We start from the raw sequence: 26226 nt of genomic DNA, 5'->3' as shown, positions 1-26226 counted from the left end.
CCAAGTAGTTTTGCCAACACATTCTCACTCCAACCTTGTCACATTTTGACGTGCTTGGTCATGGACTTTCCACGTTCGCATACGACGTTCAAAGTTTTCCTTGGTGCATTGGTTGTTGACGTTCTGAGACAGCGTGTCAAGTTCTGCCTGTTACATGAGTTGTCGTCTTTCAAGATACACTTCTGTTTTCACAGGAAATTTAACGTTTACATACAGTCTTTCAAAATAAGCACACTATATTGGTACAACACCATGAATTAATGTTTTTTTCCCTCAACAACAAACACATGGTTGGGTTTAGAAAAAAAAAGGACAGGGTTTGGTTTTAGAATCTTACGGGATGCAAACATCGCTCTCCCAGGTGAAAGTTGGTGTTTGTTGGACCCATTCACCACCCCTCCCGCACCCGCTACTTGTACCGTTGCATTTCCCAATGAACCATTAAATTATAACGGCAACTGGCCGCTTATCATGTTGACGCCTTTTCTCATTGGTTTCTGACACGGCAAGTCGCTGCCCAAGCACTGGATTTCAACAACTTCGGAATGAGACCGGGCCCGTTTTGCTGCCTAAACATGGGTCGACTCATGAGGCTTACAGCTGACCCCCTCTGCGTCAAGCTACAGTGCAAACAGCTGCTCCTGGTGTCATTATAATCACACTGGGGGCTTCTGCCCAAACATGATAATATGACGAGTGGGGATGAAATCACATTGTCTGACAGTTGTCTTCCATTCTCAAGACTTAAATCTTCCAGGTGACAGATAAGTTACCAGTCTCATATAGTTATTCATGGTGTAGACTATATTGCAGCAGCAAGTGTTTTGAATACTCTCTTTAGTGGGGCACCCAAGGACACTGAGTTAGCATTCATGAGCTTAGTGATCGGAAGATCAGCAACAAACTGATGTTAAATTACCGATCTTAATATAGAGTATACTTTGGATTCATTGGTGATGGTGAGGTAATATGAGTAAGGGTGGATGTTTCTTCTTAATCACATCCAATAAAACTCAACAACTGTTTTCCTACGACCCAAAATATTTCGGATCCATCCAGTGATTACTGTAGAAAGTGAAACAGTGACCTGGCCTGACTTCATGTGACCGCCACAAATAATAAGTGACTGATTTTATAACAGCCAGTAACAAGGGGTCATGGGATTTATACTGCTGGAGATGAATTTCAAGTCGCCATGAATGAGTCTCTCCCATTGCTCTGCTAAAACACAGGCAGCACTCTTACCCAGAGACAGAGAGAGGGAGGGAGAGAGGAAGAGAGAGAGAGGAAGAGACGGCACTTACAGCATACAGAAAGAGGTAGAGAAAGAGTTTGAGTGGAGAAAGCGTGAAGAGGCTGAGTGTGACAGCACCGATTGAGAGGAGGAGGAGGAGGAGGAGGGACCAAGTGGCGGGGACAAGGGAGGGAGAAACCGAGAGGGGGACGGACTGGGAGTGAGCGAGGGGAGGGAGCATCAGACACAGGGAAAGTAGATGAGAGAGAGAAGGGAAGAGGGAAACTGAGGGAGTCAGAAGAAGAGAGGAGAGCAAAGGGAAAAAGAGAGCAAAAAAGAAAAAGGAGGACAGCTCAGCAAGTCAGCCCAGTAGCATTCCTCTCACAGCTGCAGTGATCCAGCTTGGGAGGGGAAGTTTAGCTCACAAGGAGAAGAGAAAACAAAATACAAGAAATTGCATTTTTAGTTTCTTTTCCTCTGGCTGAAGAAATCAGAAGACTCCCTGGAGAGGAAAGGGAACAAGAAGAAAGAGGAATTAGAGAGCTTCTGCAGCCTCCGAGTGTCCTGCAGGGGAAGATGGATTCAGACTCTGGAGAGCAGAGTGACGGAGACCTGTCTCCAGGTAAGCCTCATTATGATCATTACAGCAGCTACAGCAACAGTTACTGACACGTTGTGGTAACTCTAAGTACACACATTCAGTATTTTAGTTCATAACGAGGGTCAGTGAGTTCATCCTTGCCTGTTTTTCAGAGCTTTTACCAGGTACTGGACCCTTAACATACACACATTTTGTCACCAGGGCTGTACCTTCATCACAGTGCAGCCACCCTCGCACTGATCAGCAGATTGCTTACACATCTAAATACTTCTTTAATGACCCCAAAATCAAGACGGACACAACTTTAAAGAGTCATTTTGTCCAGTATCTGTAGCTCATTGGTGAGATATATCAAAGGCGAGCTGCTGTGATGCATGTACGCTCTGATGCTGGTGACTGGCAGAGCCTCGTTGAGTGTGCGGATGAAAGCCGGCTCAGTCACCACCAGGAACAGGCAAGCTCCAACACGTGCAGCCAGTTTGTTCATCAACACATCCAGCTATGCACAGAGCACAGCCTCCCCAAACGCCTCCTCTTCTTCTCTGGTCCATGTAACACTCGAGGAGAATGAAAAAGTTAAGATGTACTAGAAGTTGTTTTATGTTGTCAGAGTACAAGGAAGCAAAGCAAAGATTTATTTATCCGTGAAGTTTAGTGTCTGTCATTGGATATTACCCATCATTCCAGGCGAGTGGGCGATTTATTGAACTGTGATCCAGCAGAGAATTCAAGCCAGGAGATGAAACAGCCTTCTGGGAGATAAGTTGGAGTTCAAAGATCGTGAATCAAATGTGTCTCCAGGAGGTTTTTATAACGCGGCGCAGCATACTGGAACAGTCAAGTACCTTTTCCTCTTGGCTGTTTTACATATTCCTTGTAAAGCTGCAGATTGATGCTTAAAATGACTTAATGTTCTGTTAGAGAGCTGTGGGTTCCCCTAAAATTATTTTCCATGAGACATATGCATGGACTGTACCAGGGTAATATTAGCAGGTCTGCTACAGGCATCAAATAATGGGCATATAAGCTATGAAGTATGTTGCTCCTCTTGTAATAATCAGAATCAGAAACCGCTTATTGATAAGTAGGTTTGCAAAGACAAGGACTTGGTGATGTAGCTCATCACAAAAAACATGCAAAAAGCATAATATGAAATTAAAATAAAATGGCATCTGAAAAAAATATAAGAATATGTTAAACTATGTCTGTAATTACAGTTTTGGTTTTTAAAGTAAAGCGTAAATGTCCAAATTATGGCCCGGGGAATGAAAAATGTACTGTATCAGTGCAGTGTTGATGATGGTGTAGCTGTTTGCCTCTTCATTTAACGGTGTAGAGCTTTATATGTTAATGATGCTCTGTTGAACTCTGCCCATCTGTCTGTCCATCTGGCTCATTGTCTGTCTGTCTGTTGGTCCATTTACAAAGACACAGAGGAACCTCAATAAATACATCACCCAAAAAATGATCATTTGCATATTAATCACTCACCATGATAGTTTAATTGGTGAAGAAAATTTTGTTTGTCTGGCATGCCTCCGACACCAAAACCGTGTCAAAACATCCGTTTCCAAGCTTTCACACAACTTGTGCAGTATAATCCATGCCTCACTTATCCAGTGTTATGCTCGGTACTTGCCAAACATGCATTTTTGCTAAAACCTTGGTATTTATGAGTAACGCACATGAGCAAGCGCGTGTGTTTGAACTCTGATCGTGTATTTCATTGAGCAGAGTTAAACACAAGCACTCGCCTTGGTGCGCTACTCATCCGTGTGTGACACTGTTTATTCAGAAGGGTTTCAGATGATAAGGTTTCAGTGAAAATACATGTGTTTGAGAGGTACTGAGCTTACTGGATAAATGAGACTTTGATTATACTGCACGAGTTGTGTGAGAGTTTGATATACCTTGCTGTTTTTGAACACGGCCCCCATTTACTACAAATTCATCAAGAACTTTCTCCGCTTTTGGATTATTCGTTCACCTCGTTTTCTTTACGAATTCAACGTAACACGGGGTGAGTCATTAATATGCAAATGATCATTTGTAGGTGAAGTATTCCTTTAATATGAGAACCAGAAAGTTTTCGCTACGTCATCAATAGGTGATGACATATCTGTATCATCTGCTGATTTTAAGCCGACTGTTCAAGGTTAAAACATCAGCCAGGACTCTCGTATGAGACAGAGGCTTTTGACATTTCACTTTCATGTGAAGTGATGTACACTGTTCTCCACAGACTGAGCCAGAGGTAAATCATGGAAACATTTTTCATTTGTCTACAGATGCTGTGATCTGTCGAAGCTTCCAGCAATGTACAGTAGAATAGATTTTGTAAGATTTACTCTTGTCTCCTTTGGCATTAAAACAATGTTACACATGTTGAAAAGGAGGGTTGAGAGCAGAAGCAGAATGACATTTCTCCCAGTTGAGAGAAAGTGAGTGCCTGAGTCATACTCAAAATGCATCATGCTTTGTGGCTGTGCTGCAGTTTCTACTCTTCAGTCTACTGTGGAAAAAAAAACCTGGTGCGGCTCGTTTTATAAGGTCAAATGTCCCAACGAATCCTGAGCAAATGTATTTTGAAAACAGGCGTATGTTGAAAGCATTGCTGTACACAAACATGACCCTCCTGCATGTGTGGATGAAGGATGCTTGATTAATCTGTGCTTTTAAAATGTATTCTGGGACTAAACCTAAGCAGTGTAAATATTGATGTGTTTAGTTTCAGGTAGCTTTGACCCTCCAGCCTTCTCCTCTGCCCTTGAGCTGCTGGTGGCTGTTGTTACAGAGAACAACTGACTTCTTAAATTTACCCTCGGATACTGTCTCTATTAGCAATTAGTGATGTTTGGTACATTCCTGGGCAACACTTGCGGTTGAGCCAACTTTCCCTCAACCTATCTTGTATTTTTCTTCAGCTCTACATTTCCCACAATGCCCCAGAGAAGTTCCCTGACCTTGGTTCATTTAGCCGCAGCTTATGCTGCCTCCAAGTGAAACTTGTGAGGTTGTGTTTTCAACATGGGAAGTCAAGAAAACACATTATGGTTGCCATCAGAGTGGTTTAAGTCATGAGAACATTGCTGCAAGTAACTGAAATAGATAGATGGATAACTTCTTTAAAGGGACAGTTTACCCCAAAATCAAAAAGTACATATGTTTCATCTACTTGTCATGCTTCGTATCACTTTAGATTGTTCTGGTGTGAGTTGTTGAGTGTTGGAGATATGGGCTGTAGAGATTTCTACCGTCTCTTGAATACAGTGGAACTAGATGGCACTCAACAGCAATGTCTCTTCCTGGAAATCATGACCCGGTTATTCAAGATAATCCACAGACCTTGTTGTGAACTGTTTCATGTAGGAACTATTTTTTCTGCTGAACTAATCGTATCACCGCACAGAAGGGAGTGTGCATCTACACATGGTCAAAAAGCTAATGCTCGTGACAATGCAAGATGTAACTCAGCAGGGCTGTAATGTCAGCTAGCTCTGTGGTGCTGGGTGATCTTGCAGTAGATACACACTTCTTTCTGCACCATGATACAGTTGGTGGGTGTAGTTCAGTGGAGACAAAATAGTTCCTACATAAAACTGCTCACAACAAGGTCTGAAGATTATCTTCTATCTTGAGACATAATTTCAGGAGAGAGACACTGCTGTTGAGGTTTTTTAAGAATATATATATTGATGTTAGTATGTGAATATGTGAATACTAAAGCGATCTATGTAAAAATAATATTTCTTTGAGCACCACAAACCCAGTGCCATCTCGTGTTATCATATTCGAGAGAAGGCTGACATCTATATGGCCGATATCTCCAACACTGCAACTCACACCAAAACAATCTAGACTGATAAGTAGCACTACAGGTAAAAATATGTATTTTTAATCTCAAGTTGAACTGTCCCTTTAAACACCTTAGGGGGAAACTGCTTTGGTCGACCATGCATGCACATTAAAACAGGAAATAATGGTAAGTGATTTTGTGTGATTCACAACAAACAACAAAAATAAATTTGACTTTTTCAAGTTACCTCAATGAACTTTAAACTAGATAAAACAACAACACCAAGTGTGTTCCAGAAAAAAAGGCAGCTGATGTTAAACAGGTTCTGTTATTGGAAAATATTTCATTTCCTCTTCCTGGTGGATTTCTATCAGGTGGTATGTAGATTACTGGACAAAATAAATGGTTTACAACAGCTAGCATGTGAGAGTCAGGATTTGGACTGTGAGTGAGGCTCAACAGAAAGAGCAATCATTTCTTTTCTTCATTGTGTTTTTCTGTGTCGGCTCTACCGTTCTCTTTACCTTTTATTGAAGCACAAAGATCAGACATCACACACTGAGCTCAGCTGTAACTACTGCGAAAAAAATACCCTTTAGACCTTACAAAAACACACATGCACACACACGCACACACACACACACACACACACAAATACACACACAAAGGCTCACATTTTTTCCCATAATCATCCAGTCATGCAATGAGCATGCCACTGACCATCCCAATACCCACAAACCGATTCATCCAGCAGTCCTGTCGTTCCTTCCTGTGGTGGAGTGGAGATGAGATGACCACACCTTACTATGAGTCAAAGCGGCGCTGGCTGTCAACACACCTGCTCCACTGGAGGACCGTTGTCCGTCTTACAATGACCGCACAAAGGAGACATTTGCATTTCACTAGACAATGATCCTTCTGCGTTCTGCTTTGAATGATGTTTTAGTTGTTAGATTATCATGATGGTGAATAATCCGCCCACGGTCTACTTTAGGCTGATTCATCATGGCGATGATGCGACTCACTGTAACACCATAGCCCAATCTGCCGTCCTCACAGCTATTTCCAGCCATTTGTATTTACTTCAAATTTTCTATGGAAAGCAGACTTGTTGAAAAGAGAAGCTGTTTGGCTGTTGTAATAACAGCTGTGGGATGCATAAGGGCATAAGGGCTGTTGCTGTGGTTCTATTATAAACAAAAAAGAGCTGCAGATGTTTGGTGACAAAACTGAAATTTAGTCTTCGGCCAGGTGATCTTTTCCAGTATTCACACTTTCACATACTAACAAATTCTACAGCTCTATTGCCCGTGTTAATTGCCACTAATCCACACTTCCACAAACACTTCAAAGATCTTAGAAAAAAAATAAAACACCGCCGCTGCTGCATTAGAGCAAGCCAGGAGCACCCAGCAATCAGAGGAGAGCTTCTGCCTCATGATTGCTATGTTGGCAGACTGGCCACATGCTTTACACATGAGAGACAGGCAGAGTGGGCCAGCCCGGCATACACTGTAACACTCCCATCCACACACACACGCTGAAAAAATGCCCGCACTCTTCTTGCTCATTCCCCTGGTCTCCTAACACATGCATCCCGGATTTTTTTCCCCCATGCCTTTAATCTGGCCCACAGATGGAGAGTGCTTACTACACCCCAGCCCTCTGCACAAACACACACACACACACACACACACACACACACACACTTGAGACACCAGGAGCTGGTTCTGGAAAATTGTAACATGAACTGAGAAAAAAAAAACAGGAGTGAAGTCGTAAGTGGAAAAGACGACTCAGGAGAAAGTTTTTTTTTCCTCTACCAGCAGCGAAAGACAAACCCTAAAGCTCCCAGGTCCCTGACCCCGGTGTGTGAGTGCATTTTCCCCTGTATACGCATGCATGCGTTGACACAATAATATAACTGTGGCATTTCATAGTGTTTGCGGGACATTTGGAGGGAGAATTGTTCCCCCCACGGCTGAGCCATTACTGAAACATGAAATTAGACCGCAGAGGCATTTTGACAAGGCCTCATAGACACACACTCAGGAGGAGGAGAAGGCTGTGGTTTCGCTGGAGGGCCAGTCGGAGCAAAGCAAACAGTCACTGGTGGCGCCTGGTGTGAGAGGCGAGCTATTTGAGGGAGGGCAGTGTGTATTAAGGGGAGGCTGGATTTGCGTCAGTGGACCATTGAGCCTGTACAGGTATCTAGAGCTGTGATGCAGGAACCAGTATCTGTGTTTTCTTATTTCTTCACTTGTGTTGGCTTAAGTCACCGTCACTGATAGAGAATTTTAGGAAACGGTTTGTTTTTGTTGAGGTACAGTTTCTGGTTTCAACTTGTCTCCAGTCGGATACTTCTGTACTTTTACTCTCTATTATGAGTGTTCACACTGAGAAGTATGGCAAAATGCAGTGCACTATGAGCAGGGTTTATGTTAGCTGGCATATGCTGGCTTTTTGCTGGTATCACGTGTAGTTGTCCGGCGGATGAAAATATCAGTGGCCAAGATGTCTTGTGGGAAATTTGCCAAATGAATAAATAAATACATTAATATTATGATAAATAGCCTAAATTATGTGATCTATAAGATATGTTGCCAAGACAGCTTAAATATAAATTATGCAGACCAGTTTTTAGGATTTTAATTATGGACAGATCTGTTTATCCAGCATATGCCACATCCATGGCGGTCACAATCTTCCTCTTGGCATTGTCGTTGTTCAATCGAGCTCTTCAGGAAGGCTTTTAACACACGGTGGGTGTTCTAACATACCAGAGATATGCTTTGCTCCACCACAGCAAGCCAGACAGTGGATAGCAGGACTTTGTGATTTCCTGGATGTGTCCATGGAGGACTTTACGGTGACACATGCCGCACCAAGTTCTTTTCTTTCTTTGCCTCTGCTGCTAAGCTTGTCATTAGCAGCAGAGGCAAAAGACGGCTTATTCATTTAGCTTATTTTCAAGTAATTTAATTTGAGGTGTTTTATTGCTGTTAAAATGTAGGTGTTTATATGGTTATTTAAAACATGTGTCTGGTAGTTGTTCTTTGGGGCTGGAATTCTGGGATATAATAGGTCATATTGGCCGTCAAAAAAAGTCTAGCATGAACACTATAAGTACTCAAATGGTGCACTCATAACAGTCAAAAAGTTGAGCGTCGAACATTGGACACTTCTCACCCTCGATGGTCACCATGCTGCTTACACAAATGTAAAATGTCGGCTGAACACCCGGTAAACACATTGTTGTTAGATTTAAGTTTTTAAGTACTGCAAGCAATAATATGAATGCTAACGTTAGCTTTCTAGCTACCTTACAGCAGCAAAATTTATCATCAGGCACTGATGTTATGTGTTGTGGCATAAGCTATACAATCTAGGGGTTACATTAGTTACATTACGTGTTTGTGCATGTTATATTGTCGACTCCTCTGTAAAAGATTTCAGTTAAATTCATGAACAGATGCTTGACAAGTTGTAAATATTTGCAGAATGTGGCAGCTATCATTAACTTTGTAAATCTGCTTGTGATAAGGCCCGCCAGTATCAGCCACGGACATTCATAATGTGCCATGTAAGCATGTTTTTTTTAATACAATAAATAAATAAAACAGAAAGAGACAAGTGAGCAAACAAGCAGATATAGCAAGCATGCCAGTTGTTCTCAAATGTTGGAGATAATGCTCTGCCTACTTGCCATTTGCAGAGCAGAAGAAGAAAAGCTGTCAACTCTTGAGACTGTCATTTCCCGTATGGGCATATTTGTGCTTAATGTTAGACATATTTATGGACACATATGGAGCCTTCTGTCCGTACTCTTTGTTCATTTTGTTTGCATTTGTGCTAATTTGCTTAAAGCTTATGGATAAGTACAAAATGATGCAGTACCACTGGAGATCATGGGGGCAGTGTAGCGTAATTCAAGCAAGATATGACCCTAGGACACGAGGATGACATTTAAAAAATGTCGGAAGGAGACCAATTGGTAATGCAGTGCAAAGAATTCTCCATCCACACGTCACGATGTATTTATGACCTCACAGTCCACCATCATCTACAACACTGCCTCCGTTAACAGATACATTATTCCAGTCTCCTGCACCTTTGCCTCATTTGTTGTTGTCTATAACCTTTGACGCTGCCCTCTCGTGCCATGTATTGGCTTTATCTGTTTCAACATAAAGGACACATTGACGTATTAGGGCAGTGACATTTGCAACGTATCTATTCTCATACACAAAGGGTGTATAAATGAGCCTAAAGTGTGCAACAGCTGTGTTTGATTTGAGACAACATTACCCTGTCAGAATCTGCGCACTACATAAGTAAGTACATAATGTACACTGTGTGCTACATGTGAGTGTGCTAACGGAAGTATCTGATTTGAGACAGCATTAGACGTTATGGTTCAGTAAAAGCCACTTCAGTCTGGGTTTGTCTTACCTACCGTCTCCTAATATAACCTTGGTATGCAGATTATACTGAGTTAAATGGAAAGTTTTTCTCTCCCACTTACCGATTAAGGCAACAGAAAACGAGGCAGAGTGGGAGGCAATTACACACAAAGCTTTTCACACTTAACTCTGGCACAATTGAACTAACTGTGCTGATTATAGTTTTATAAGAGGAAAAAGTACAGCACCTATGTTCAGCATAGTATATCACAACAGCTAGTGTGTAGCAGTATGTCACATTAAGCTGCTTTTAGCGTACATTTAGAATTTGCCTGTGGGAGGTAGACGGCAGCAGAACAGACAGAAGAAGCAAATGTGGCCATTACATTTGTGCGTTTAGACATTTTATGGGCAACAAAGAGAAACTCAGATTCCACACTGTCATCCTTTAACTTGGATTTGAATTAACTCATAGAAGGATTTGGTTCCGGCTGGTAGCGGAGAGGGTTAAGCTGAAAGAAGGAATGTATTCACTAGAAGTCAGAAACAAATCTACAAATGTGTGTGTGTTTATGTGAGTGTGTGTGAACCACAGTTATTTCCTGGTCATTAGTTAGTGGTGGGTTGGCAGCCAAAAGCGCAGCAGCACTTTGGCTTTACACTAAAGCGTGTCATGCACAGTTAGGGCCTCCGAAGCCCAAAATGTATCTGATTTTATCACTCCAGTCAAACGGAGAGCAACCTTTTAATTGAAGCGGGATAGACATCTGAAGCCCCGCCCCTTCTCCTGGCTAACCTTTGCTCCTCTAACATTTATAACACCGTGTTATTTTCTCATTGAGGGTTTATGTCATCTGTCTTCTTGAAAAGCTGTGACATCCACAGCTGTAGTGGCTAGTCGAATTCTAACACCTCATGATTTAAAAATAAAACAACAACAGATGCCACCAGGGCGCTGTATTTGTCTCACTCATGGGAGCTGCAGTTGTCAAATGCTAAATGTAACACAAGGTTGTGCAGCCAAGTGAAGTCACTATTTAAACTATCTTAAAAAAAGATGACATCAATTAGAATTTGTTAGCACACAAAAACATACTACTAAACTGGGTAACTTATACGTCATGACAACTTGGTTTCTTCCTTCCAGACATTCAGTAATGCTCTTTTCTTAATTTACCAACATTTAAATTGTAATTTAATCTCAGCTGTCTAAAAAAACACTGTCCAGCTCCCTCCTATTGTTACAGCCATGTCTTTTTTTGTTGCTAATACTTACATACTTTTACTTTACTTTAAACATTTCAATGCCGGATTTTTACTTGTAACAGAGTATTTAGTGTTACATTAGTTGACACTGCTTGTTACAAATGTCCCTGTAAGTCCCTGAGCATTTCATTAGCCACTGGCAATCTGTCAAATGTGAACCGTAGTTGTGATGTGCTAACAAAGTCATTAATTTATCTTTCTTAAAGGTATACTATCAACACGTTTTCACTCCCAACTCGTTTAATCTGGCAGTTTGGTCAGTGGCCCCATGCTTCAAACTATAGCCCCTTTTACATTGCCAGATTTTCGGAAAATGTTGGGCCATTTTGCCGGCAAGCTGCGAGCGTTTGGACACACAGAGCCGGATTGGTGAGTTGATCCGAGGTGCCCAATTTTCCGCCTCGTAGGGTAGTCATATTGGCGGAGCCCTTTTAGTTTAAACAGACTGAGGCGGCCTTCCACAACGGGAGGAGCTGTTGATGACGCCGCATGTGCGACCCACTGGCGGTGGATTAACAGGAAACAGCTGATAGCAGGAATTAGCAAGCAGCTAGCAGCAAGAGGGAAACGCAAACCTGACAGACACTGTAAAGATGAGCAACTGGGGAGACAAGGAATTGCGTGCCCTCCTTGCCCTCGCAAACGAAGAGGCCATTAACCGTCAGAAGACAGGAGCGGTGAAGGACGGGCTGACTTATGAGAGAATCATTGAAGGACTGACCAGCCGCGGCTTCCCTCCCACGTCACTGTTGACGTCACACGCTGAGCTACACGTTTTGTTACTTGCTCACGCCCCCCCACCATTGCCCCGAAAAAGGCACATTCTGTATAAACAAAAGTAGGTAGGCGGCATTTTGCCGCACTCCCCGATTTTGTTTTTATACTTCCAATGCTGAAAAAAGACTGATTGGGCTTTCCTGCAAATTTGCACAACTCCTATCTAAAAAGGGCTTATGATGCTCTAGGTATCCCTCTAGCGGCAGCTTTGGATGTGTCAGTTTTTGTGTTAAATTCCACTCATTATATGCTAAAATGAACTTTGGTTTTGCCATCAAACTACTTTAGGTTTAGGCACCAAACCATGATAGTTTAGAAAAATGATCATTGTTTGGTTTAAAATGATTACATTTTTCAAGTAACTTAATGAGTATGTCACTTGACGACTACGTCATGTGTCACGTGATATCTGCCAGTAACTACATTATGTGATTAAAAAAAAGTTCTTTTTAAAGAAACAGGCCAGCACCACGTCACTCTTCATCCCCATCCTGTACTTCAGTGCTTGGCAGCAAAAGTGATAGTAAAAGCCAACCCCAGATTCACTCTCATTTCGTAATGAGCTTTGTCTGCTTGGCATTTCACTTTGCTAAATTTGTTTTTGCCTTCAGTCGGGCACCTGATCACTACTTTTTTATAAACCCCTGAGTGGTGTTATTGACGAGGGGCTAGATTGTAGAAAACAAGTGTCACACCCTCTGGCTCCATATGCATTTCTTTTATTTTGATGGCGTGTCGGCCTTTGGGCCTTCTTCAGGATCAACAAGCTTACTGAGACACAGGCACACTGATCTATTATATGGACCACACCTTTGTCACACAGCTGATGATGATTAGGTGATCATGCTACACCAGTACATTGAGCAAATCACAGTCACATAGCTGACAGTGGTTAGATAATCATTCACACAGGCCTCACCAAAATGTCATCGAAACAAATGACAACAGCCACTACATATTCTACCACATGTCAGTGTAATACACATTAGTTGCACCATGTTCAACGAAGTTAAAATACAAAAGTATGACACTTATCAATAGATCGCAAAAGTTAAGGCACCAGCTCTAAATGATAATATACCTACCTATAAAGTGGAGGGGTCTTCTCATCTTACCATCCAGTTAAGGATGCTAGTGATAGAGAGGGTAGCGAGGGCAGGGGGCGGGGCTTCAGCTCTATAGGGGGACTAACAGACTGGGCCTCGAGTGATTTGAAGCTTCCTAGTGCCTCACTTTTATGTAAACTCAGTTATAGTGGGGGAACTAGTAAACAAACCAGGAGGCCAAAGTTATGGGGAAAGCTGGCAAGGCCTGGATGATTGTGCACGCGAGTATTTGTGTGTGTGCGTGTGCGTGTGTGTGTCTCTTTGTAAACGATGCCACGGCATGCTGAGACTTGGCTGAGGTCTGTGAGAGGAGCGACTCACCCCGGGCCGGAAAACACTTACTTCCTTGCCACTCACGCTCATCTCAGTGTAGATCTGGTTCGAAATGAACAGAGAGGAAGAGATAAACAAAACGAGATGGGAGCTTCGTGAACGTGAGACAAAGACACATGATATATCCACTCCTGATACAGCTGCAGATGATGTAGAAGGGAAGGAGGGTGAGGAGGTTTATGATGCTGTGTGGGTCTGTGTCTGACATAAAGGCAGTGTGACAGGAGCAGAACAATCAAAATATGGCCATATGATTTAACCTCTCTTTCCTAACACCCCCACCTCCTCCATCCTTCTTCCCATCACTCCTCCATGCTCCTTTTAAATGAAGTGACACATCTGCAGGCCTTCAGAATAGCTGTGATTATGTATTTATTTATATTTTCTTCTTCTGTGTAAATTCAGAGCATTTTTCCAGCAAACATGTCCTCCTTCATCTCATTTTTTTCTCCTCTCTCATGCTCACTTCTATTAATGTTGACTGAATGGTGTGAAATGAAAATGTACATATTGCCAGCTCCTGCCACCCCCTGCCTCTCCTCGCCCTCTTCCTTTCTCTGGAAATAGCTTAGCTTCTTTGTGTCAGATGGAAAAAGTTAAAGGAACTTTCTGCCTGTGTTCCAGCTCAGACAAAGTCAGGAAAGCCCCAATATTTTACCCTCCTCTGTCTTTTATTAGGCGTCACTCACACAGTCTATCATTATGGTTCACACACAAACACACACACCCACACATTTCTACCCAACCTCCTATAAATAGAGCGCCACTGTTCTATGAGTCAAATATTTTCTTTAAATGGTTATCTGCAGGAGTTTTTCCTGCTCAGCTGCATTTCCCAGTGATCCTATCAATCTAACTGTGCTGTCTGACATTTCCTTGTATTTTCAGTCATATTCACTTTCCACTGTTCTCATGCACAGTAAAGTAAAGTAATGCACCACAATTTCCGGTAATTCATGCATGTGACGAGTTTGTTGACAGGTGTAAGGACGAATTAGTATCTGTGTAAGGTTCAGGTCATAGATGGTCAAATAAACACAGGAGTCTAGTGTTCAGGACCTGGTGAAACCATTGAACTTGGAATTATTCTAAAGCACGTCATCACTATGTTCATTTTCATAAACCTTACCTATTTACCTAACCTACGTAAATTTAAATTAAGTACAGAACATGACAACGCCCAATCATGATACTTTTCCTGAACCTAAACTACCTAATTTTACTTTCCTAAATCTAACCTAGGAAGTAGTATGAAGAATGAAAGTCCACACAAGTATGTAATGGGATGAGGTTAAATCACATATTGTTCTTGTAACTCTTGTGCTCTTTATGAATCTTGCTTTTTTTTATCTATGTAGTTTTGTGTAAAACAATTCTACTTTTTGGATGAATTGAAAATAATATTTTGAAAAATGTTTTTGAAGAATGTGAAAGAAAAATATTGGAAAAGAAAAGTGAAATAACTGTGATAGTTAGTCATGCAAACCTGAAGAAGCTTCGTCTCGCCACCAGACAATCAGAGATGTCCGCCTTCTGATAGTCTGGGGACACTCCTTTCTAAAGTGTGTTTAACACACCGGAGAAAACGGCCGCCAACAAAGCAATGCCTCTTGCATTTTTTAAAAGGACACACCCTCCCGGAAGCATGCGCTCCCCCTTTTCTCGTCCGCAAGGAAACAAACACACAGAGAGCTTGAAAATGGATGCCGAGAGATTTAACTCCATTTTATCAAACATGTGCTCAGTCCACAAGATTGTGGAAATGAAGGACTTACAGCGACTTTGTTTAAAACTTTTAATGCAGTCGGACTATGTTTACGAGCACAAGAGTTCAGCGAGCCACCAAAGGACCGCCCTGCGGATTTACTATTGGTCAGAGATGGGACCAAGTCACACATGTGCAAGTCCCAAGTCTCAAGTCTTAACCTTAAAGTCTCAAGTAAGTCCCAAGTCATTTTTTCTTGGGCAAGTCAAGTCAAGTCACAGGTTATGTCAAGTCAAGTCCTGTAATAGGTCAAGTCAAATCACCTTATTATTGTAATTTTACCTGCAGAATCTGATCTTAATAAAGTGAAAAGACAAGATATAAGTAACTGTAAGTAAACATTGACTTCATCGCTGCAATGTTTACTTTGCAGGGACGACCCCCATGCACACGCACAAACACACACACCCACACACACACACACACACACACACACAAACCAAGGCAGCGGCCTAAATCAGCCATTTAGCTCATTTAACCCTGTGTTGCTCGTTCATAAAACGTACAGCCGGTCTTGTGATGAACCGGTCGGAATGTTCGCTCACGTTTTCTGGGGTTAATGTTAGCAAATAAATTAAAAAACAAGTTCCACCAAACCGACCCACCCGCCTACCCCACCCCCGTATCGTATAAACTAACGTTAGCTAACTACCGACTAACCAGATAATATTAACTAATTGACAAGCACTTACTGGGCAGAATGGCTCTTCAAATGACGAACAAAGTTTGAAGTTGTCACCTGGCTGTCCAAGATGTTTATGCCGCATGTCTTGCACTGTGCTGTTCGTCTTTTGCCGTCATAATGGTAATTCCGAAAGCCGAAGACGATGACTGACATGTTGATGCCTATCTGATATAAGGGGGCCTGTTTCTCCAATAAACACGTAAGGTACGTAGAGAGGGCATGACTGATTGACAGGGTAGTGAGCCAGTCATGACAACGCCATTCTCAGCCTGCACTCCTACCGGGTAATCGACATTATTTTTTTAAAATTAATTTATTAATTTTATTCTAACCGAAAACATGATGTGAATAACATTCAGGTCATTCAAGTCATCGTGTCTCAAGTCAAGTCAAGTCCCGAGTCTTTAACTTACAAGTCCGAGTCAAGTCTCAAGTCTTTTATTTTTTGTCAAGTCAAGTCACAAGTCATCAAAACAGCGACTTGAGTCGACTCGAGTCCAAGTCACAATGACTCGAGTCCCCATCTCTGCTATTGGTTCTGCAACGTAGGGAGTTTTTTTAAACTCTGAAATTGTATCAGCCCATCTAAACACAAAATCAGGGAGAAAGACATCAGTCTTTAGTTAAGCAAAGTGTCTAAAGACTGACTTGTGAGTCTAGAAGAAGCCAAACAAAACACGTTATTTGCTCTTAATAAAATCACGGTAATTCAGTTCAGTGTGCAGTGGTTTATGTTAATGATTTTATCTGAAATGTTCCTGCAGCCGGCCAGCACCTGATCCTTGAGCCTGGCTGTGCAGAGGGAGTTCTGTTTACCTAGCCTACATAACTTTACAAAAATTATGTCACGTGACAATGCCGAACCATGATTCTTTTCCTAAACGTAACCTACATAACTTTATTTATAAATACATCACATGACAATGCCCAACCACGATACATTTCCTAATTAACTTTACTTTCTTAAACCTAACCTACGTAACTTTACTTTTGCATTAAGTATGTAACATGACAACACCCATCCGTTATTCTTAACCTAAACCTAAACTACATAACTTAACGTTGAGTACATAACTTTACAATAAATACATCACATGACGATACCCAACAATGATTCTTTTCCTAATTAACTTTACTTTCCTAAACCAAGCTCACGTCACTTTATAGTAAGTACTTCACGTGACAATACCCAACCATGATTCTTTTCCCTAAACCTCACCTACATAACTGTACGTGTATGTTAAGTGGGCAGTGGGCAAGTATTTACATAATACTACACATTCACATTTGTATGTTTCCATACACAGATTACATGTGTATTAAAAGGAAGAGTTCCCAGGAAAAACAATATTTTTTACCATGCATGAATTTCATTACAATGTATGAGCCATATTATATAGGTCATCTTTTCTTGTAGTCTCATTTGGAAAACATGAAGATATGATTAGAATGCTAACAGAAAACAATCGCTCATTAAATGTCCCTGCACTACAAACAGTGAAGTTTGACTGTAGCTGCAGCTCTTGTCTGTGTTTGTCCAGTTACTGTGGTTATCTGCCCACTTTGTCATTACTGTCTTCCAAACATACTTAACCACTTTAGTCGCTGGCAAAAATGTAAAAAGCATCACTTCCTGTGAGTCAAGACAGTTTCAGAGACTCACCTAACAGCGGTTGTTTGAAGCAAAATCTAGCTACAGTCTGAATTATTGTTGTTTTGTATAAATTACCAGTAGACATTTATTTATTCATGTGGAAATGTTCAGTATTTCAACCACCGCCCACCTGACAGCTGATGATCGTGGCAGAGTACTTTTCCAGAGAGGCTCCCAGAGGAGGGAGGCAGAGAGGGGAGACAGCCTGCAGCCAGTTCCCATGCCCGGCTAACCAGCTAACTGTGGCCTGGTGTTTTTACTAGCTAAACAATGGCAGGCATGAGCGAACCACAGCTGGTGAAGACATTAGCTTTACAGCAGAGGAGAGGTCAAAGGGTAGAGATCTCACAGGGCCCTTGCAGTCCACGCTGTGTCCTAACAGGATGTCCTGGATACCACTTCTCAGTCTCTGTGGACCAGCTGCCTCTCTGGTCCTTATAACGAGGAGTGACTGTGATGAAAGCCAAGGCCAGCGCTAAAGGTGGGGGTCAAATCGCTGATATCTCCCTCTCCCTCGCCCTTTCCCCTTCTCCCGTTCCCTGTGACAGGCGATCAAGCTAGCGACGCATTAATCAATCAGACGTCTCCTGCCACTGCCTCATTTCGCCTCATCTCTCTGATTCAGCTCTACAGGGACATGGCCATTAAAACTAAGAGACAGAGAGAGGCAAAGAAAGAGATGAGGGATGGAGCATTAAATAAGGCTGTGCCGCGGCCAAAGGCAATCTGTTCTTGTGTCCCTCCTGACTCAGAGAGGCTCCTAAGTGCTTTTCCCTGGACTGTTAGTCACAGTAGAGACACTTAGACCAGTCCCAGCATAAACACACTTGTAGGTTCAAACACTGTCTCGGTCTATGTATAAGACCTCTTCATCACGGCTACATTAATATACATCAATTTGCTTTTATTGAGAAATACTCCCAACAGGTTGCTGTAATTTGCATCCATTATGCTTTTGCCAGTAATGCTGAATCAAACATTGCTCTGCTGCCCACTGGCATGTATTCTGATTAATACATGGAGAGCATCCTGAAGTGGACCATCTTCATTTCTGCTTGTTATGTCTTTGTTTTGACTATCTCTGAAGGATTCAGTATACTTGAAGCAACAAGTACAACATGTCATCCAAAAGCACCTGAAAGCAAAATGTGGTTGTTCCAAACAGCCACAGTCAGAGATCATGTGAAAAGAGACGGAAGTTCAAATCATACTTTAGAGGCAAATGTCAGATGGTGCGTTTCTGAAGTTGGTAACCACAGACACCACAATTCTAACAGTGGAAAGCTGTGGGATAATGCTTGACTTAGGTTTGACGCATCTGCACAGCCAAAGTGACGACCATCAGACCCATCCCTTTGCGGGGTTCCTGTGCCGCAGGGTTCCCCTCTATCCATGCACATCCCACATTTTCCCACTACACAGATGCAGATGGGCAGATAAATTTGAAGAAACATGCTTTAGACTTGAGTTTTCTATACACTCCAAACATTTCCTCTTCAGGATTCAGAGTCAGCTCAGCTCCATGCGACCATCTTTCTGGCAAACACAATGTGGCTCAGGAGTTAGACAGGAGGTTGTCCACTAATTGAAGGATCAGTGATTTGGTCCCCAGCTCCTCCAGTCCGCATGACTAAGTATCCTTAGGCAAGTGACTGAACCCCACCCTCAGTGTGTGAGTGCGTGTGAATTTTTGAGTGGTCAGAAGATAAGTGCAAGTTCATTTACCATAACTGAGGCTTAAAGTGATACTTCAACCAGCTTTCAAAACAATGTCGGTAGTCTGTTTGAATGAACTGTGGTAAATTTCCCTCCATCTAACTAGTGCTGAGATATTCCTCCTCATCCCCCGGCAAAACTCTGGCGAAACTTTTGTCATCCAGCAGAGTTTTGCTGGCTTTCAGGCTGTTGCCTGAACTACAGGCTGCACTTTTGAATTTTCGTATTGCCCGCCACCCATGCTGCCAATGCAGACACAAAGAGCATAGAAGCAGATAGAGAGACAAACCCATCCCTCTGTCATTCTCTTAAACTTGCACAGAAATTGGATCAAACAATAAACCTAGGCAGTACTGATCGAATACATATCAAGATTATGTTACTGTATTGCCTATTTCTCACCAACAATGTTTTAAGAAACATATTTTCATTCTGTGTTTAGCTGTAGTAGTGAGAGTTGTGAATAGGAAGTGGGTGCCATACTGTTTCCTGCACAGTGAAAATGGAGGCTGAAAAAACTGAGATTGAAGTAGACAGCGCTGACCAAATATAAACCAAGATTCTGTCACTGAGTTGCCTATTTTTGGCCTCAAATATTTTCTGACTCAAATTTTATCTCACAGTTTAACTCTAAAACAAGATTTATTGGTCTGGCGAAGTGCACTGCATTCTGGTAGTTGTAGGTTTTCTCCCTCTTGAGCAAAAGCATCCTTTTTTTGTGTTTTCTCTGGTTCTGTAGCACCAGTTTCAAAAGTATTTGCATCCTTCTACTGCATAGACATCCTAGTTTTATTAAAAGGCCATCTTTCCAGCAGTGAAATACTTCTTTAAGGGGGTGTGAGACATGCTGTTTAATCATCCAAGCACTCTGCTTGTTTTAGGTAAGTTGTCTTCCTACAGATTTAAACATGCAAACATCAGCTGAATCTCTATATATAATCTGTGCACCTGACCTCAATATATAAAATATTATGGGCTTGTTTTTATAGCACACAGAAAAGCATAATAATCGTTGTAGCATAATTCACTTACAATGAGCAGATCAAATATACACAGCCATCATGTTATGTAATGTCATCACAACACACAAACAACGTAATAATTGAGATGAACAATTAACATGTGTATAAGCAGCTCTTATAAATAGAACCTGACTGATAATGCATTATTAGAGCAAATACCGACATCAATGTGTGAAAGCTTTTAATAGATCTGAACATTTATAGCGTAAAAACATAAATTAAAATCCAATAATTTTGCTAATTCAAACATTTTCACCAACATATGCACTGAGTGGGATGTTTAACAGATGACACACAAACAACATAAGCTATATAAAGGCATCTCTGTTTCTAACCTACGTCAAATGTACTGTATCTTCTCATATTTTCCTATACTGAGCTCTGGTGAATTTCAATAATATCATGATACAAACGTATCCAAAAAGAGCTTATACTGACTGATATTTCAGCACAACAGATTTATCAAGTCAAGTACAAAGTTGTGTTGGATTTCTACGCTGGTGGCGAGGCTATCAAAGGAAACCACTGCAGCTCAGTTGCTGTTTATTCTCCTCTTATCAGGATAAAATTCACACCAACCTCTAACAAAAAGATCATAAAATGTGACTCACAGTATCAGGCCAACAGCGAGGTGAATGCAGCACTTTATCAACACGATTTTTACTGACAGCCATTTGTTTACCTGCTGACTTTTATGATGCCTCAACCTGTATTTATTCCATCTATATTTGTGTTTCTCAAGTGTGATGCACCTTTTGTGCCTCACCTCATTCATGTTCCCCGTTCAGGACGAATACGATAGGTTCCAGCAGAGACGGATTACACCTGCACAACCCATTATCAGACAAAGATTCTTGCATGAGTTTGTCATGTGTTTTACACAAAGTTGGCAGTGTGCCTTTTTACGAGCCTCGGGGATCTATGAGGGAGATAAATCTGTATTTCCTGCTATTGCACTTTCTTCCAGTAAAACACGAGCTGGCTGTAACCTGTGCATTCCAGTTTCAGCCAGAGACACTAAATGACCCACATCCACATAAGGAACTGAACTTTAAACTCTGTAACCCCACTTCACACAAAATGAGTGTCATTAAAGTATTAAAAGGGAGTTATTTATTAACCCTAAAGGTGCGAATGCCCCTCTACATCCTGAGCAGCTGTTAATGGCACAGTGAATGACCTCGTTCAGCGCCAGAGTGCCCTTTGGAAACTGGCTCAGACTCAGATTTTACATGTCATGAATAATGCACATCAATGCACGACACCGTACTGAGTCTGGCTCTCTTTCTCTTAGTGGAAGCACACACACACACACACACACACACACACACACACACACACACACACACACATGCATTTGCAGCAGACAGAGAGTGAGCAGGGGTGGTGTGTTTGAGTCATCTTCTGATTGGAGCACTGTGGGAGTCAAAAATACACCAGAACGGAGCCTTTGCTGGTCCGGAGTAAACGGAAGAGAGACATGAAAAGACAAAAAAGCCTCAATTTGCTCCACTGCCTGTATGCCTCTGTAGCTCTCTCCTGTGTACGAAGGCCTGCATCGTGATGTATCTTTACACACTCTATTTAATACTAAAATTTAATATATGGCTGTGTGCATGTGGAGGTGAACTGATAAACACAAAGCCTGCAGAGAGGGACACTGGAAAATATATGCATCTAATCTCCAGCTCCATTTATAGACAGTGGTGGAAAGTAACTAAGTACATTTACTCAAGCACTGTACATAAATACAATTGAATGTCCTTGTACTTGAGTATATACTTTATACTTGTACTCCCCAACAAGTCACAGGAGAATATTGTGCTTTTTACTACTTCACACTTACCTGACATCTTTAGCTACTAGTTATTTCAGAAAACATATAATTAGTTTTAAAAATTATACATTAGGATTCATCAATTGAATACTAATGTGTATAAAGCATGGATACTTTTACTTTTGATACTTTTAGTACTTTTAATTGCTAAAGCTTTTACACTTTTACATACATTAGATACATTTTTTAATGCAGGACTTGTATTTGTAACTCAATACTTTACCCACAAAAAGACCATTTGTATATCAGTTATTCACTGCGTGTTACATTGAACTCGTGGAGAAAACTTTGTCTCTCATGTCTCCACTGTGAACCGAGAATACAAAAAAGGTAAGCATTCTTAATGAATTTGAATAAACAGGGACCATGTTTAACAACAGCTAAACTATATCAAAACATCACTTGACAAACTGACACACAACCCGTGCAGTATTAGCCAAGTTTAATTTATCCAGTCCATAGACTGTAAAAATAATGGATGTAGCTATGATGACGTCACCCTTTGGTTTGTGGACTCCAGTTGTGAGGCATCAAGTTCGACATTTCTGTGGTTGCCAGTTTGGTTTTGTGGAGCCAGATGTCCCCATATTTGGGCGAGAGGCTGCTGCTGTGGAGGAGCGAGGGGTGGATCTGACTGAGAAGCCAAGGACACTTATCACTCAAAGCCTCCAGCCCTTAATTATGCATAACTTTAAGCCGTAATAAAATGTAAACAGGTGAAATATAAAAAGATTCACATCTGTACAGTTGTCATAAATTAGCCATAGGGACCAAAACAGTTTGTTGCCTCAGGCTGTAAACATATTTCAACTCCACTTTGAAGTTGGGCACTGTAACTCAGGTGTCTTTGGAGATTGACTGGCTTCAGGAGCCTGCCTCAAGTGGTCACTCAAAGCACTGCAGTTTTGGCACTTCAGTGTTGGCTTCATTTTTCAGCCCTGGAGGTTGCTGCTTGATCCAGTACTTCCCAAACACATGCATTATTGCTAAAACATTTTGATTTGAAACACATAAGTACAAACAGTCTCACTTATGGCTGAGTGGGAACAATGGGCACGCGTGTGTGTTAGAATTCTACTTGAGCAGAGCTTGTACACACATACATGCTAAGGGCACGCTACTCCTACATGGAAGTGTTTTAAATCCCAATGTTTTAGAGAAATTGCATGTGTTTAGGAAGTACTGAGCAAATAACTGGATAAATGAGACTTAGATTAGACTGCTTGAGTTGTGTGAAAGTTTGTAAATTAATATTTTAATATAGTTTTGCTGTTCTTAAACGTGGTCCCAATCTACTTCAGTTAATGTAGAATGATTGCCTTTTTTGGATTCTTCGTTTACCATGGAGGCATGCAAGAAAAAAAAAAGTTTTCTTCACAAACTTAACACAGCATGCAGTGAGTAATTTGCAGGTGAAGTATTCTTAAAGACAATATTTTTACAGTGTGATTTTGCTGCTTTTACTTTAGTTAAGTGTCTAAACATTTCTTCCACCACTGCTAGTGGAGCTCTGGTACCAGCTGGCACAGCTCACCATCCCTCACCTCCCCACTCCAGTCCGTTGGCCTCTCAAGCTTGCTTAACACCAACCCTGCAGGCTATTAAAACCTCTTTACTGCTGCTGAATGACCTGCTCCATTGTTTTCCTCAAGCCTTGTAAACGCAGCCAGAGAGTCTGCTGCGACTCTCTCATTGGACACCAAAAGGAGACAAAAAGGCCAAGGCAAAAGAAGAGGAAGTCAAGCTGTCACACATGCTTATGTCTCTTACTTCTCTTTTTCCGTGACATTTCCTTGGTATTGATATGTTGTTAATGTTGCGTTCACTCTGTGAAATGGCGCTGCTGATGGATGACACACTTTATTACTGAGGGCTTTTCCTAGACTTGTTGCCACAGCATGAGCACACAAGCTGACAGACTTTAAAGTCTGTCTCTTGTATATGAAATATGAATGTGTGCAACTACTACAGAAGTCCAGAACAGATGAAGCAAAAGCGTACTGGCACAGCACTGCTGTTTCCCTTATAAAAGAAAATATCTGAAAAGGAACATGTCTGGAAAATTATTGCTGTTTTAGCACTTAAAGGGTGCAAAGAATGACCTGGCAGCCATTTTATTTCAGAGAGGGATGTGTTGGCTATTTACGTACAAATACATGACTGCCCATGAATGGAAAATAGGTGTTGCATGGAAATAAAATACACACCAGGGGATTTTGGTGACAGTCTACAACTGGACGGAGGTTTTGCAGAGCTCAATGGCGTTTTTGTTCATGATTCACCAAAAACACTCCTAACCTGTCTTACCTTTCTGCATCTCTGAGCCATGTTGTCTGTCAGCAACCTTTAATGTTTGAACTAATAATGTTTAGAGGAGGGAGTGTCCGGTGCGAAGAGTGATAAAACGATGTCACATGCGACATGTTCATCCTGTGCTAATATCCATACACCAATTGTGTGGGGACACCTTTTTCTGTTGTGGGAGCGCATACAAGCAGGTGGTGAACAGACGTATCTGTGTCTGTCTGAAAAAAGAAAAAGAAAAAGAAAAAAACACATCCCATGCACCTGTACAGTGAGTGTGACCTGTTTTTTTTCCAATACAAAACATGAGCATGTTGTCATTAGCAACCCCAAACAGGAAAGCACTGATCCGGCATTGTGTTTCCTTATGCATGTGTGTGTGTGTGTGTGTGTGTGTGTGTGAGATACCTGATACTGTCAGGATCTTGAGCACTGCAGGAGCTCTGAATGGTTCAAAGCACAAACATCGTGTCATTAGTGGCTGCAGAAGTAAAGGACTCACAGTTCGGAACAGGAAGAATCAGTAAAACGTCAAGCAGGGACAGTTAGAGTCTGCTTTGAGAGAGAGAGATCTGTAACATTTCAAGAGCATATTAGTTTCAACAATTTGACTGTTTCACTTGATGCTTAACAGATTTACACAATCTATGCAGCATAGGTGGAGTTAATAGTTTAAGTTTGGCTGAGTGATTTGAAGAATATGTAGATATGTACACGAATTGTCACATATAACACTTACAAACAAAGCAAAACAAATTGTTGAAACTCAACCTAGCGACAACCCCCGGGGCTGAAAATGAAGCCAACGCGGAGGTGCCAAAAACAGCAGCTCCTCGAACAGCCACTTGACCCCCATAGACCCCCGTGTTAAAATTCCCAACTTTACAGCAGAAATAAACATGTTAACAACTTAGTACAAAACAATTTTGGTGTCTAAAGCTTATTTACTCCTATCATGACAGCTGTACATGGGTGAATCTTCATATAACTCCCCTGTTCACATTTTATTAAGGCTTACACGTAATTAAGGGCAGGCCACTGTAAGTGACAGGCTGTGTGCGATAGTGTCCTCGGCTTTTCACCCCTCACTCCTCCGCAGCACCAAATATAGTCACTTCTGGCTCCAAAAAACCAAGATGGTGACGACCAAAATGCCAAACTAGATGCTTTTAAAACTGGAGTCCACAAACCAATGGATGAGTAAGGTTCCACAGACCTGGTACATGTGTCAGATGAATAATGTTCAGGTTTTGGTACCATTAAATAGTGCAACAGTTATGCTGTTCAGTACTTTATCTTCATATGTATACACATAAATACGTACCCATTTACACGTGTATAAGTGACGTGGGTATATTTCTGCTTGTGAAAATCACTGACTTTATTTTATAGGATTTTTCTTTTAAATTTTCTTGGCTTTTGTCTTTGTTTTGATAATTAACTTGACTGGTTAGTGGCTGAACACAGACCAGCTGAGTAATTGCTATCAATATCTTTGATCAACACTGTAAATAAGTAGTCCTTCTTATAAACTGTGATGATGGCTGACTGTGCTCTATTTACCTGAAGTTGCTTTTCTGCGGTCGAGACATGAAAACCAACACACGAAAAGCAGCCGCTGACAGACACACACAGACATTCACACACACTTACTCAGTAGCCTCATTCAGACGTGTGTGTTCTGCAGCGGTCCAGCTGATAAGCACACAAGTGCCTCCAGCGTTGAC

General features: G+C 41.5%; 1 protein-coding gene across 1 annotated transcript in view; it reads left to right on the top strand.

The window, feature by feature from the left end:
* Positions 1 to 1391: 1391 nt before the first annotated feature.
* tnfaip8l3 (tumor necrosis factor, alpha-induced protein 8-like 3) overlaps positions 1392 to 26226 on the top strand; it is a 33999-nt gene continuing 9164 nt past the window's right edge. The window contains exon 1 of the mRNA XM_049560839.1: positions 1392 to 1856. Coding sequence (XP_049416796.1) covers positions 1811 to 1856 — 46 coding nt within the window. The 5' untranslated portion in view covers positions 1392 to 1810. The remainder of the gene's footprint in view (positions 1857 to 26226) is intronic.

This window comes from Epinephelus fuscoguttatus, linkage group LG2 (genome assembly GCF_011397635.1).
Source record: "Epinephelus fuscoguttatus linkage group LG2, E.fuscoguttatus.final_Chr_v1".
Classification (NCBI taxonomy): domain Eukaryota; kingdom Metazoa; phylum Chordata; class Actinopteri; order Perciformes; family Serranidae; genus Epinephelus; species Epinephelus fuscoguttatus.
Note: the sequence above shows the minus strand (reverse complement) of the source record. Positions and strands in the feature narration are given on the sequence as shown.